The sequence below is a fragment of the Talpa europaea genome (genome assembly GCF_964194135.1).
Source record: "Talpa europaea genome assembly, chromosome: 3".
NCBI lineage: Eukaryota > Metazoa > Chordata > Mammalia > Eulipotyphla > Talpidae > Talpa > Talpa europaea.
The window spans coordinates 119,137,686-119,154,089 of NC_140069.1; the positions used below are offsets into that span (position 1 = coordinate 119,137,686).

At 35.5% G+C, this 16,404-nt stretch overlaps 1 protein-coding gene across 8 annotated transcripts in view; it reads right to left on the minus strand.

Annotated features, from left to right (window-relative positions):
* Nucleotides 1–16,404, minus strand: part of COG5 (component of oligomeric golgi complex 5) — a gene marked incomplete at both ends in the record, with an annotated part of 167,069 nt that overhangs the window by 72,407 nt on the left and 78,258 nt on the right. For 6 of the 8 annotated variants that reach the window (XM_084230368.1, XM_084230364.1, XM_084230365.1 and 3 more), the window contains 3 exons: nucleotides 2,194–2,271; nucleotides 5,650–5,762; nucleotides 12,579–12,744. The exons of 1 other annotated variant lie outside the window; for it this stretch is intronic. In XM_084230368.1, the coding sequence (XP_084086494.1) occupies nucleotides 2,194–2,271; nucleotides 5,650–5,762; nucleotides 12,579–12,744 (357 nt within the window). The remainder of the gene's footprint in view (nucleotides 1–2,193; nucleotides 2,272–5,649; nucleotides 5,763–12,578; nucleotides 12,745–16,404) is intronic. One more of the 8 variants, XM_084230370.1, reaches the window with a different exon arrangement.

Here is a 16,404-nt window from a genome sequence, read left to right on the forward strand (position 1 = left end):
CTATCAAAAAGGAATAAAAACAGATTCAAAGGATTACACAGTATAAACTTAAAATCAAGCCACTTCAGGGCCTCCCTGGTGGCACAAGGGGTTAAGCATAGCACTGTGAAGCAATCCGCAGCCTCTGCAGCACGAGTTCAATCCCCCCCCTGGCTAGGGAGAAACCCACATGGCACAGCAGACTCTCTGACTTCCCTGCTGCTCCCCTCAGCAGTGTACTTCAGTCATTCTGCCTGTTCTGTTCCCTACTCTGTCTCTGGTGAATCCTCTCATCCTCCACATCTCTGGACTGTACCACAGTTCCTGTATGCATAAATAAATAAATCTTTAAAAAAAAATCAAGCCACTCCACATAAAGACTAACCTAAGTACTTTGGGCAGAGAGATGGACAAATTTAGAAATGAATGATAACACTGCATGTGCAGTTACTTGCCTGGAAAAACAAACATCTGATATTAGTTATCCCATTCACCAGTAAATGTAAAAAATTAATACAAATGGATTAAAAATATCTTATTGTATCTTTCACACAATTAAAATAAAAAAAACAGGTTAATGTAAGTAGGTAAGTACTAATATTAGTCCACATGCAAAACAGAGTTAACACAGCTGATGAGACTGCTATAAGCAGAAAAGGCCTGCTTTGAAAGGTTGGGGCTTGTCTGGCACCTCAGACTTGGATTTTGAGAGTGCCCCAATGATTCATTTAACTGATAAGAGTGACCACTATATCTAAACTGTTTGTAAAAATATGGTACATGATGAACACCTGTTCTTTTTTTGGGAAACCTAGAGTTTTGGTATGTTTTAAGGCAGTAGTAACTGACCCTTGATGAAAACTCTAGACTCCTAGGTTCCAGGTGAGCTTCCCTGGAAGACATTTCATACACACTATCACAACTCACTGCTGAAATTAAGGGCATCCTGTCTAACCCAAGTCAGAGAGGATACTTGGAAGCTTAGATATGGTTTCCTCTAGAATTCAACCTTTGCACTTTTCCCTCTGTTAATTTTGCTTCATATGCTTTTACTGTAAAAAAAACAGAGCCAAGACTATATGCTGAGTGCTGTAATCCACACAGCATATCAACAAATTTGGTTGATGTAGGAGATGTCCAACACACTACATAAAGCACTTAAAATGCCACCCCTGGTGGCACAGGGTTTTTAAAGTCTCAGCGCTATCAAGCTATCACCAGCCACTGTGGCATGAGTTCGATCCCCAGCCAGGGAGCTAACCCACATGGCACAGCAGACCTCTTCTGTCTAACCCGCTGCTCCCCTCAGCAGTGTATTTCAGTAGATCCAGCTGTTCTGCTCCTCACTCTGTCTCTGGTGAATCCTCTCACCCCCCATACCTCTGGCCTACACCCTAGGTCTTATACGCATAAATAAAAATAAACGTTCAAAAAATATTTAAAATTTTGAACTTAAAAAGGAAATTATCATACCATGACACAAAATACTCAGAGAACTTTTTTCTTTGGAGCACTAGGTGTTAGGTTTAAATAATAAATAGAATAATTATTTAATCAATCATAAAACATATCAAAATAAATGAATAAAATGTAGACTCATTCATGGGCCATGAAAAGAATTCACAAGGCCCATGACAGAAGGAGATTTCACAATATGGAAACTGAATACAACAATGTGATTTTTGGAAAAATAACAACTGAATAAATCCTCCCATCTTCAGTTAAAACTTTATAAGACATAACAGCTACTAATTAAACCTTTATTTATAAAAAATTTGCATCTTATCTATTGAGCTTTTTATTTACTTGTTAAACATCCTTGTTTATTTTTTTCACAGTACAGGATTTCTCCCCTCAGTTATGGTCGCCACAGTTTTCCCACCACCAAAGTACCCATAGGCCTCTACCTCCTGTTTTCTGCTCTCTCCTTTTCCCTCCTTGTTTCCCTTCCCTCAGATCGATTCTCTATAGAACTTAGAAATATTTATATGACAGAAAATGGAAATAGTTCATACATTTCAGAAATTAGCCTATAAATAGTATTATAGTTATATATACTCAAGGAATAAATGTGCTCATGCATACATTGTAAAGAAAATGTATGGCTGTCTCTATGGCTGTACAGGTAACTACTTTGTAAGGTAGGAACACAATGCTATATTATAACTGCCTGTATTTTTCAAGAGAGATAAGAATATTTTCATTTAAACATACCTTAACTATTTCTTCAATGAAACAAATGTGAGAAACAGGATCTCTTTTTTTGGCTAATATTTTTTGTAGATGTTGAACCTAAAACAGGGGAGAGAGAATATATATATATGTAATTGAGTATTTTCAAATAAGACAAAGCGAAGGCACTAAGAAACATCAAAGGAAGGAAAACGACATTTTGCTACAACATTTACATAAATTTATAACCTTTACATACATTATAATTTTGACCTATAATTATATAGGCATTTTGAATGCTCAGAGATTGTTTTTAACCTTTTTAAATTACAAATCACTTTATTATTTTATCTTTTATTGAGGTAATACTGGTGTATAAAATTTACATGATTTAGGGTACAGGTTCACCTCTTCAGATGTATTTACCATACCATACTATACCATACTGTACCATACTGTACCATACTATACCATACCATACCATACCATACCATACCATACCATACCATACCATACCATACCATACCATACCATACCATACCATACCATACCATACCTTACCACACCCATAATACTATACCATAGTCCATTAGCCACCCTTCCCACCTTCCCCTCTAGTTCAGTCTGTTCCTCTGTTTTATTTCTTTATATTCCGAATATAAGAGTGATTTCATTCAGCATTTGTCTTTCTTATGACATATTTCACTTAGAATTATCCGTTTGTTTCATCCATGCTGTCACGAATAGCAAGATTTCATCTTTTTTTTTAAAGATTTATTTATTTTTTTCCATAAAACATTCAGTGTTTTTTTTTCATTTTTTTAATTTTAACATTTATCATTTTTTACATTTTTTTTAGACAATATTTGCTTCCCCCCACCCCCTCAGATTGAGTCCCCATAGAATCTCCTTCCCCAAGGCACCCATGCACCATCACCACAAGAGCGGGAGGGTACAGGCAAGAGAAGTGGGGGGTGAGAGGATTCACCAGAGACAGAGTGGGAACAGAACAGGCAAATTGACCAAAGAACACTGTTGAGGGGAGCAGTGGGCGAGACAGAAGTCTGCTGCGCCATGTGGGTTGCTCCCTGGCTGGCTGGGAATCCAACTCATGCTGCAGAGGCTGCAGATTGCTTCATAGTGCAGTGCTTAAGCCCTTGCGCCACCAGGGAGGCCCAAAATTTCATCTTTTTGCGAGCTGAGTAGTATACATTCTCTTATTCTATTCATTTGTTGGTAGGTGCTTATGTTGTTTCCATAACCTAAATGTTCTAAATGTTGCTGCAATAACATGGGAGAGCACATATCCCTTGAAATTAGTGTTTCTGCATTCCTCAGGTAGATACCTAAGAATGAAACTGCTGGATCATATGGTAGTTCGAATTTTAATATCCTGAGATATCTCCATACTGTTTTCCATAAGGATTTCCAGTTTACCATCAAGAGTATACAAGGGTTCCTTTTTCTCCACATCCTCTCCAACACTTGGTGTTTCTGGTATTTTTAACATGGGTCATTCTCACTGTTGTGAGGTAGTATTCCTCTGTGGTTTTGATCTTCATTTTCCTGATGATGAGTTTGTGTTTGTTGGTCACTTGTCTCCTTTGGAAAAGTGTCTATTTAGCTCTACTGCCCATTTTATATTGGGTTGTTCTTTCAGTAAAGTCTTACAGTGTTCACTGTAGTCTTTTACCTCCCTTGTCAAATTTATTCATCTTGTGACACAGTATGTTATGATTTGTAACTGGGACTGCTTTCTTTTTCTCGTTTGTTGTTTGCATACAGAAACATAACAGATTTCTGTATATTGATTTTATAGCCTGCCACTTCATTTTATTAACATTTCTAATAGTTTTTTAGTGATCTGCAAATAGAGATAATTTTACTTCTTTTTGAATTTGGATTCCTATTATATTTTTCTCTTGCTCAACTGCTCTAGCTTGGACTTCCTATATTATCTTGGTTAGTCATAGCAAAAGTAGACATCCTTCTTGTATCTGACCTTAGAGGAGAGATCTTCACTTTCCACCACTGAGTATGATGTTAGCTATAGTTTTGTTGTACACAGCCTGTACACAGTTAAGTTCCTTCTATCCCATTTTATTGAGTTTTTATAATTGAATGCTTGTCAAATGCCTTCTCTTCCTCTACAGATATGATCACATGATTCCCCTCCCTCCTTTCCTATTGTTGATGGCATGAGTAATACTGATTGATTTGTAGATACTGAACTATCCTCATATCCCTGGAGTAAGCCCATTTAGTCATGGTGTTTGATATTTTTAACATATTATTGAACTCGCCTTGCCAACTGTTTGTGAAGATTTTTTTCATTCTATGTTCATCATGGATTGGTGTGTAGTTCTCTTTTTGTGATGTTCTTGTGTGCGTTTGGTATCAAAGTAATGCTGACCACATAAAATGTATTCGGAAGCATTTCCATCTCCTCAATTTTTGGAAGAATTTCAGAAGGATAAGTATTAGCTCATCTTGAAGATTTGGGAGAACTTATTAGTAACACTATCTGGTTCTGGGCTTTAGTTTTTCGGAAGACTTTCGATAACTTAGAATTTTCTTGCTTGCAATTGCTCTGTTCAGGTTTTTTATTTCTTCCTGAGTCCGTCTAAAAAGGTTATATTCTTTTAAGAATTTGTCCATTTCTTTTAGATTGTTCAATTTATTGACATAAAGATCTTCATAATATTCCCTTATAATCTTCTGCATTTCTGTGATGTCTGTTGTAACTTCTCTTTCATTTCTGATTCTACTTATTCACCCCCCCCTTTTTTTTTAGTGAGTTGTGCAAGAAGGTTTGTATTTCATTAGTTTTTCAAAGAACCAGCTTGTGCTTTCATTAATCTTTTGGACTATCCTTTTATTTATATTTTGTTTATTTCTGCTCTAATTTTTATTATTTTCTTGCTTGTACTGGCTTTTGATTTTATTTGTTCTTTTTCTGTAAGGCTAGATTATATAAGTTCTGCCTTGTTTCTTAATGTGGGCTTGTATTGCTATATATGTGTCCCTTAGCACTATTTTTGCTGAGTCCCATACACTCTGGTAGTTTTATCTTCATTTTCATTCGTCTCCAGGTATTTTTAAATTTCTCCTTTGATTTCCTCATAGCCCAATAGTCATTCAGTAGTATGCTGTTCGATGGCCACATACTGGAGAATTTTTCTCATTTTCTTGTGTTTTATTTCTAGTTTGATAGTATTGTGATTAGAGAAGACATAATATAATATCAATCTTCATGAATATACCAACACTTGTTTTATGACACAGCATGTGGTCTATCCTCAAGAACGTCTTCTGTGTACTAGAGGATATGTACTATTGGGAGGGGGGGTGTTGGTTCCAGTGCCCTATAAATGTTTATTAAGTCCATCTGGTCTAGAATGTTCAGAGATTTTAAGAAACCATCCCAAGGTCATACATCTTGGAATAACCAAAAGCTAATCAATATTGAATGTTCTCTCCACCCTCTAAAATATTTACCTGTCCACAAACAGTGCAAATATGATCCACAAGTTTCTCCATATTGGTCCAGAGAGAAGCACGAAAAGCTGCAGTGTTTCCTGGAGCTGGCATAGTAGATCGCCCAGGTCCCCCTGTTCAAAAGTGACAAATATAAAAAAATTTAATTTTCTAATATAACAAAGTGCATGTTATTATGCAATGCATATACAAGCTAAAAAATTGTAAGTTTCTCAGACATCAGAGAAAACACATATGTAGTGGGAGACTTCAACAAACCACTATCAACAATGGATAGATCAACAAGACAAAAAATAAGTAAAGAAACTAAAGCTCTAAATAAGGACCTAGAGCATTTGGGCTTAACAGACATCTATAGAACACTAAACCCCCAAAAAACGGAGTACACATTTTTCTCAAGCGCACACGGATCATTCTCCAGGATCGATCACATACTGGGGCACAAGACAAACATCAACAGATACACCAAGATTGAAATCATACCAACCATCTTTTCTGACCATGAAGGCATCAAGCTGGAAATAAACCATAAAAAGAAGGCAAGGAACTTTCCTACCTCATGGAGACTAAAAACCACACTACTGGAAGACCACTGGACTAATGAGGAGATCAAAGAGGAAATTAAAAAATTCTTTGAATTGAATGACAAGGAGGACACCAATATCCTAAATGTATGGGACGCGGCAAAAGCAGTAATAAGAGGAAAATATATAGCAATAGAAGCTCACATCAAGAAACAAGAAAGAACTCAAAGAAACAACCTAATCTCGAAGCTCAAAGATCTAGAAAAAGAACAACAAAAAAAACCCAAAACCAGTAGAAGAAAAGAAATAATAAAACCAAAGCAGAAATAAATGAAATTGAAACTAAAAAAACAATCCAAAAGATCAATGAAACCAAGAGCTGGTTCTTCGGAAAAAATCAATAAAATAGACAAACCCCTAGCCAGGCTCACAAAGGAAAAAAGGGAGAAAGCACAAATAAACAGGATCAGAAATGAAAGAGGAGAAATCACAATGGACACAGCAGAAATAAAAAGAATAATCAGTAACTACTATGAAGAGTTGTATGGAAACAAGTTCAACAATCTAGAGGAGATGGACAAATTCCTACAACTCTACAATCACCCAAAGCTAGATAAAGAAGAAATAGAACACCTAAACAGACCAATTACAAGCAGCGAATTTGAAATGGTAATCAAAAACCTCCCCAAAAACAAAAGCCCAGGACCTGATGGATTTACAAACGAATTCTACCAAACATTCAGAGATGAATTGGTGCCTGTCCTTCACAAACTCGTCCAAAAAATTGAGAAGGAAGAGACAATACCAAACACGTTCTATGAAGCCAACATTACACTAATACCAAAACCGAATAAGGACAACACAAAAAAGGAAAACTACAGGCCAATCTCCCTAATGAACACTGATGCAAAAATACTCAACAAAATTTTAGCTATCAGAATCGAACAATGTATCCATAAGATAATTCACCACGACCAAGTAGGATTCATTCCAGGGACACAAGGATGGTTTAACATCCGAAAATCAATCAACGTTATCCAACACATCAACAAAAAGAAATATAAAAACCATATGATAATATCAATAGATGCTGAGAAAGCTTTCGACAAAGTGCAACACCTATTCATGATAAAAGCCCTTGAAATTCTTGGGATACAAGGAACATACCTCAACATCATAAAGGCCATCTATGACAAGCCAACAGCCAGTATCATTCTCAATGGTGAAAAGCTGAAAGCAATTCCATTAAGATCTGGAACAAGACAAGGATGCCCACTTTCACCACTGCTTTTCAATATAATACTGTAAGTTCTAGCCAGAGCAATAAGACAAGAGAAAGACATCAAAGGAATCCAAATAGGAAAAGAAGAAGTCAAACTATCACTATTTGCAGATGATATGATAATATACATAGAGAACCCCAAAAACTCCACAGAAAAACTAATTCAACTCATCAATCAGTTCAGGAAAGTGGCAGGATACAAAATCAACACACAAAAGTCAGTAGCCTTCCTATACACAAACAAAAAATCTGAAGAAGAAGAAATCAAAAAAACCATTCCTTTTATTATTGAAACAAAAAAAATAAAATATTTGGGAATAAATCTAACAAAAGAGGTAAAGGACCTATACAAAGAAAACTATAAAACACTGTTAAAAGAAATAGAAGAAGACACAAAGAAATGGAAAGACATCCCCTGCTCATGGATGGGAAGAATAAACATTATTAAAATGGCCATCCTACCAAAAGCAATATACAGATTCAATGCTATTCCAATCAAAATTTCAATGTCATTCTTCAAAGAAATAGAACAATTATTGATGAAATTCATATGGAATCACAAAAAACCCCGAATAGCCAAAGCTCTCCTGAAAAACAAAAAAGGGAATGGAGGCATCACACTCCCAGACTTCAAACTATACTACAAAGCCATAATCATCAAAACTGCATGGTATTGGAACAAGAACAGACATACAGACCAATGGAATCGAATAGAAAATCCAGAAATAAACCCACAGATTTATGGTCAACTAATCTTTGACAAAGGAGCAAAGACTATGCAATGGAGCAAAGAAAGTTTGTTCAATAAATGGTGCTGGGAAAACTGGGTCGCTACATGCAAAAGAATGAAGCTTGACCACTACCTCACACCATACACAAAAATCAACTCAAAATGGATTAAAGAACTAGACATAAGACCTGAAACCATAAAATATATAGAAGGAAATATAGGCGAAACACTACATGATTTGCACATCAAAGACATCTTTACAGATACATCACCCAAAGCAGTGATAGTGAAGGCAAAGATAAACAGCTGAGACTACATCAAATTAAAGAGCTTCTGCACAGCAAAAGAGACAATAACAAAAACAAAGAGAAACCCCACTGACTGGGAGAACATTTTTGCACCCAACACTAATGATAAAGGACTGATCACAAAAATCTGCAAAGAGCTGATGAGACTCAACAACAACAAAGAAAATAACCCAGTCAAAAAATGGGCAGAAGAGCTAAAAAGAAACTTCTCTGAAGAGTAAATGCAAATGGCCAACAGGCATATGAAAAAATGTCCAACATCACTTGTAATCAGGGAAATGCAAATCAAAACTACCAAGAGATACCATCTCACACCAGTGAGAATGGCACATATTAAAAAAACTAGCAACAACAAATGTTGGCGAGGGTGTGGAGAAAAAGGAACTCTTCTGCACTGTTGGTGGGAGTGCAAACTAGTCCAATCACTATGGAGAGCTGTGTGGAGATTTCTTGACCTACTAAACATAGACCTTCCATATGATCCAGCAATTCCACTCCTAGGTATTTACCCAAAGGACACAGAAACATCAATTCCAAAGAGCACCTGCACCCCTATGTTTATAGCAGCACTGTTTACAATAGCTAAGCTTTGGAAACAGCCCAATGCCCAAAAATAGATGACTGGATCAAGAAGATGTGGTACATATATACCATGGAATATTACTCAGCATTCAAAAAAGATAAACACATGCAATTTGCAGCAACATGGATGGCACTGGAAGGGATCATGCTCAGTGAAATTAGCCAAAAAGAAAAAGAAAAATACCGGATGGTCTCACTCATAGCAGGAATCTAGAAAACTTAAATAAGGGACCAGGCAAATGAATAACTATAAGAAAGTGAAAATCAAAATCAACAAAAAACTATGAACCAGAGACACTTTTTGGGGGGTGGGGGGCGGGAGGGGAGGGATTGGGGTCAGAATGGGGGGGTTGCAATTGTATGGGGAATATAAAAATAAAATTTATTATTAAAAAATTGTAAGTTTCTTTCTTATGAAATAATTTCTTTTTAAAAAAAAGATTTATTTATACAAGAACTGGGGTACAGGCCAGAGGCGTGGGAGGGTGAGGGAATTCACCAGAGAGAGTGGGGAGCAGAAACAGGCAGACAGACCAAAGACATTGCTGAGGGGAGCAGCAAGTGAGACAGGAGAGGTCTGCCATGCCATGTGGGTTTCCCCCTGGCCGGCTGGGAATTGAACCTACGCTACAGAGGCTGCGGACAGCTTCACCGCGCAGAGCTCAACCCGCTGCACCACCGAGGAGGCCCTGAAATAATTTCTTAGGAATGATATAGAGAACAATCTTACCATTTTGTTATGACAAGTAGAAAAACATCACCATTTTGCAAGTTAATTGAGGGAAGATTTTCACCAGCTACTAAATCACAGGATGAAGTGTTATATGGGCTAGGATGTGTTATTCACATGGAGCTGAGTATTTGCTACAAATTACTTACTAATTACAAAGTATAGAGAGTATTTTTACACAGAGCAATCTAGCAAATACCACCATAATGAAGTGATTATATTTAGCATCCACAATTATGAGACAGATTGACATAATTTTAGTGCTTCTTAATATTATGCAATGAGAAGCACACACCATCACCATCCTAGTGTGTTTACTCTGGATGTAATCATTAAGAAACAATCATGTAAATATCTAGACAAATTCAGATTGTGAGACTCTCCAAACATGTTAATGGCATAAAAGAAAAAAAAAGACAATAGGGTTTTTTTTTAATTAACGAAGAGTAAAGAGACAACAGAAAAGCCTAACTCTTTTTTAAAAAGATTTATTTTTATTAATTTATGCATATAAGAAGTAGGGTGTAGGTCGGAGATGCGGGGGGTGAGAGGAATCGCCAGAGACAGAATGGGGAGTAGAACAGGCAGATCTACTGAAACACACTGCTGAGGAGAGCAGTGGGCGAGACAGAAGTCTGCTCAGCACCATGTGGGTTAGCTCCCTGGCCAGGGATCTAACTCATGCTGAAGTGGCTGGTGATAGCTTGATAGAGCTGAGACCTTAACCCCTGCACCACCAGGCAGGCCCAGAAAAGCTTGAGATATGTCATTATACATTTGCCCAAACTCAAAGCAAAACATCTTTTCACATGTTGATAGCTATGTCCTACAACGAATTGCCTATTCATATTCTTAATTTTTTTCAACTGAACTATCTCTTTCTTATTTAATTATAAATTTTACATCATGGTTATATTTTTCTTTAAATATTTACTAAAGTTACATATGTATTTTAAATTTTGAAACACTCTTGAAACTACAGAAAATTTGAAGGTGTAGTTAAAAAAAAAAAAAAAAAAGCTCCTGACTCATTTGACAAGTTACTAACACAATGCCCCAAACCCTAGGAATGCTTTAATGTGTATTTTCAACAAACAAGGACATTCTATTATATAATGTCCAATATAACGTATAAGATCATGAAATTAACATTACTACAACCAATGTAACATTTTAAAATAAAAATAATAGCTATTATTCTTTTAAAATATAACAAAGAAATGATGCAAAAGATTTCTACATTAAATCAGGATATCTATTCATCAACAGATGATAATAAGGCTTTAAAACTCTTTATTCTTTCAACATTCAGGGAGTACATCAGGACTGACAGCATGTGAACAATTGCTCTCATTTTTTCCCCTATTCTTGACAACACAAGAGGGAAAGAGATTAAACTGCTCCTGGAAATTTAAACATTAGCTCAAACTTTCTGAGAATAATTGCTGGGAAAAGCTGAGAGTGAAATCTCCTTTGGTAATTTCTTTTTAAAGCTCTCCTTCTGGAATAGTCTTTATGGATGCCTATTCAGAGGCAAGGGCTAACCTTTAAAAATCCCTCTAAGATCTAAAATTTCTTTTATCTCTTTTTATTTAATGCAATTTATTTATGAGTGACATATAGTCTATTATTTAGAGTAAGGTTATATAAAAATAGTCAATAACCACACTTTTTTTTTAGTATTAGCCATGTATCAGGAACTATGTTATAAATTGGACATGCATTATTTCACTTATTTTTTTAGGACAACTCAGTGATGATTGGAACATATTCTTCAATAGGAAAATGGGAAGAGAAAAAACTAGAGACAGTAAGTACAAACAACACTTTTAGAATTTTTCTGTGTCTGAAGAAATAAAATGGAGTAATATTGCTGGAAAAAAGAAATGGAGTCAAGATTTTGGATTATCTTTTAGCAGAAGAAACAATAGCACAATTGTATGTGACAGGAAATAAAAGGAAAAACGGACAATGTGGCAAAGAATGTTAAAGCCATGCCTTTGAGTGATAGGAAATAATACAAAAGTAGAGAATTTGGTCTTTGCTAGAAGCAAGTAAGTACATCATACTAACAGGAGAAAAGAAACAATATAAAGAAAGAAATGTAGAGATGGGGTTGCTTAGGTAAGTGAGAGATACACAAATGTGTACTGCCTATCTATGACGTGTTACATATGTGATTATCATCTTCTGGTACATTTGGTAGGTACAGAGTTGCAGGCTGCTGATGTAGGGCCACCTCTTTCCACAGTGAATCTGCCTTTCTTTATTAGTTTCCTTTAGATTTTGCTATTGGTGTAATGTCCCCAAAGGTGTAATCAGTTTCTATTTCCACAGGTAGTCATTATTGCTCCTGAATACGAGCATTATAATGCAGAAAGGTCCAGAAAGCTAAGGTAGAGATTACATTTTCTTTAAAAAATATTTTCTGTCTCAATAAGTACTTGTGGGGCTAAGGATTTTAGGAAGAAAAATATGTTCCTTTTGTTCCTTTTGCATCTGTTTCCTCTGAACTAAATGATGCCACAGTTTATAAATTTTTATCTAGAAGTTCTGAATATACCAATTGGCCAGTTCAACTCACTAATCAGTGAGTATCTAATCAGACAAAAAAGTTATAAATAAATTTCTGAAACATAATTTCTTCTCTCATTTTCTGTCTACTAAAAAATGAGTCATTAGATTGCTTTGAAACTTGAGTGTTTCACATACTATTCAAAGGACTTCTCTGTTTTAAATAAATAAAGCAACTAAATATAAACCACATCCATACCTCTCACAGCTGACTGGGAAGGCTGAGTCAAAACTTTGATGTCTAATGCACTGTTGATATTTTCTTCTAAAGCAGCACAATATCCATCCACAACACTTGTAATAGTATCCTTCAAAGTTCCAAGATTATGGAAAACCTGAAGAGCTGTTCCAACCTGGGTTGGGTTCTATAAAATGGTGAGGGCGGGAGTGATAACAAACATAAGTAAAAAAACAAACAAAATCAAAATGAATCTACAACTTTTAAGTATTACTTCAACAGTTATTACGACATTTTAAAATTACAATGGATAAGAACAAAGACAATGCATTTGGAACAAACATTTTTAGTCATTATTTTATAAAAGACAAAATTAAATCCTCTGTATATTATTTACTCCCCTTTCCCTGTTTCTTCTCCTTTCAAGGAAAATAATGAGATCAGAAGTTTGTTATATCATTAAAGCTCATTTAAAATTTACCACAAATTCCCACTGAGAGAGCCATGCAGGAACTAGCAACAACAGTACATTTCTTTTAGAGAATAAATGAATTCTGAGGAGTTATCTGAGGATGGATCCTTGCAGACTGCCAGCATTCATTACAGTATACTGATTCACTCTAACCACAAATACTTATACAGTGTGCTATGTGTCTGCTTGGCTATATATCCTGGAAATACGGTAGTAAACAAAAACCAAGGAGTGACTGTCCTCACGGAGTTCATATTTACAGAAAAATGTATTAAAAAATGATGAGTGCTATAAGCAGGGAGTACTAACAGAAACTAATGGGCATTACCACACAAAGAAGAGTCAGAGAATGCATCTCTGAGTTGGCATTTGAACAGAGGCCTGCATAAAACATGGAAGGGAGTCTAAGGAGGACTGGAGGAAACACTGAGCAAAAGGACCAATAAAAAGGAATGGGCTTAGTAGTGAAACAGCAAGAAGGCAGGCCATTAAGGTGCCTGGAGCAAAGTGACTGAAGCAGAGGTAGGCAGTAGAAACTGAGTAGATTAAATCCATAGTGATAGAAATAGGCTAACAGGATTTTCGTCAGATTAATGATGCATTTTATTACATGGCTTTCTGCGCATACTGAGATGATCGATTTTTCCCTTTATGGAAGAAATTACTGGACTGAAGTCATCTTGGTCATGATAAATTATCCTTTTTAGATGTCCATGACTTACTTTTGCTAATAATTTTGTTTAGTATTTTTGCATCAATTTTTAAGAGACAGCTGACCTCATAAAACACATATAAGTGTTCCCTCTTTCTCAAATCTTGGATAGAGTTTATGTAATAATGTTTTATTTAATGAATGTTTGGATGAATTCATCTTGGAGTTTTCACTGAAAGTATTTAATGATAAAATAAATGTTGTCAATAGACTCATTCAGATTTTCTAACTGCTCTGATTTTTCTAGTGGTATTTCTGATAAATTGTTTTTCTGGAAATTTCTCAATTTAATCAAAATTGTGAAATTTATTCATTTTTAATACTGGCAATGTGTACCTCTTTTAAATATTTTTTCCTACCCTCATTAGTTTTTTTTTATAAGTTTAATGTATTGAGCATTAAAAATAATTACTTTGGCTTTTTAAATTCTATTATAGTAAGCTTTTATTATTCCTGTTCCACAGACTTTGGAATCAGACTTAGACAGAATCCAAAACACTAGTATTTAGTAGCTAAAACACTGGCAAAGTACATACCCTGCCTGAGGCTTAGTTTCCTCAACTACACAATAGCAAAAATAATACCATCAATCTCACTGGTAAACTGAATAATCCTTATACCTCATAGTAGCACTTAAGATAGGGAGAAGCATTCAATAAACATTAGTTGCCTTTATCTTATCGGCTGACATTATGGATAGTGGAAAAATGTGTACTTTTACAATTAGACAACCTTAAATAACATACTGTCAGGTTACAAAGAATTCAAAGAAAGATTAAAAAATACCTGAACAAAACAAAAATGAAAACATGGGCTACCAGACCTATGGAATACAGAAAGAGCAGTATGAAAAGGAAAGTTTATATCAATACAGGCCTAGATCAAGAAGCAAGGTAGAACTCAAGTAAATAATCTAACTATACACATTAAGGACATAGAAAAACAAGAAGAAATGAAACCATAAGCTACTAGAAAGAAGGAAATAATAATAATGAAAAAAAACTAGGTAGAAATAAGTGAAATTGAAATTAAAATGTCCAAAAGATCAAATGAAAACAAAAAGCTGGTTCTTTGAAAAATATACAAAATAGAGGTATGCCAGAAACAAGAGAAGCTACAAAAGACATCAAAGAAGTACACAGGATCATAAGGGAACACTGTAACATCTTTATGTCAATAAATTGGACAATCTAAAAGAAATGATACATTCTTAGAATCATATACCCTTACAAGACTGCTAACAAACCCTCTGCTAACAACATATTCAGTGGTGAAAACTGAAGGTTTTCTAAGATTGGGTACAAGACAAGGTTTTTGACTAATACCAATAAGAATTGGTTTACTAATACATTATTTATGTGACTATTGACAAGACTGTTGAGATAACACATTTAAAAATCCCTGGTACAGAACAAACCTAAGTGTCCATTAACAGAAAACTGGATAAGGAAATTGCTGGGGGGGGGTATTTATTTATATATGTATATATGTAAATCATATTTATATTATAATATATATATAGTGTGTGTGTATATTCATTGCAATGTCCCACCCTGATTTTTGTGGAAACAGTACACTACATATAGATGCTATCTCCCCAAGATAACAACACTTGAAAGGGCCTTCATATCTACTAATTTTGTCACTGATAACACAGGTAGAATACTTACTGCAATCACTGTTCATTTAACAGTCAATGAAATGAAGATACCAAGAGGATAAGCCTGCAACTATTTGGTGACAGGCCAGTTTTAAGTCTTGGGCCTTCGACTCCCTACTATAGGTTACCCTGTCACCACTGATTTCCAGATATATCACCTTTGCAAAGGAGAAATATTCTTTAGCAATTTTAAGAGACCTAAAAATAGGCAAACTAATAAACACATTTGAAAAATAAATGCCAGGAAAAGGGAAACTTCTACAGAAAAGGTAGCAATGTCTTCTACACAGTTTCTTCTCCTTAATTAGATATTCAATATTCTAATGATAATTTTCCTACAACTTGTCACTGTGACTCTCAACAAATCACTTAACCTTACCTGAAATGCCTCATATTCATAAATTGTAACATAAAATTAGATTTAAAAAAAAAAACCCACATAACAGAGTGAAAAAGATAAGTTCACAAGTAGACAGAATAGATTTCCACCTCTTTAAAAGCATTTCAGAAGACAACACAGCTATTTTTTTTTTTAATACAAGAACCGGGGTACAGGCCAGATGTGCGGGAGGATGAGAAGATTCACCACAGACAGAGCAGGAAACAGAACAGGCAGAATGACCGAAATACACTGCTGAGGGGAGCAGCGGGTGAGATGGGAGAGGTCTGCCCGCCATGTGGGTTGCTCCGCAGCCGGCAGGGATAGAACCGGCACTGCAAAGGCTGCAGACAGCTTCACAGCGCTGCGCTCAAGAACCTGTGCCACCAGACAGGCCCCAACAGCCATTTTCTTTATTAAATTAAAATTATGTCTTCATTTGGAAACAAATAAGTATGATGTCATTTCTTTCTTTTCTTTCTTTTTTAACATCTCAGTAACATTACTGAGAGGGGAAATATAATCCTACAAGAGTAAGGTCAGAAAAGAAGCATGGCTGTTTGGGGTTCCTATAAAACTTGCTAAAACAGGAACACTGTAACCAAAGTAACAGCTGGCATTGAG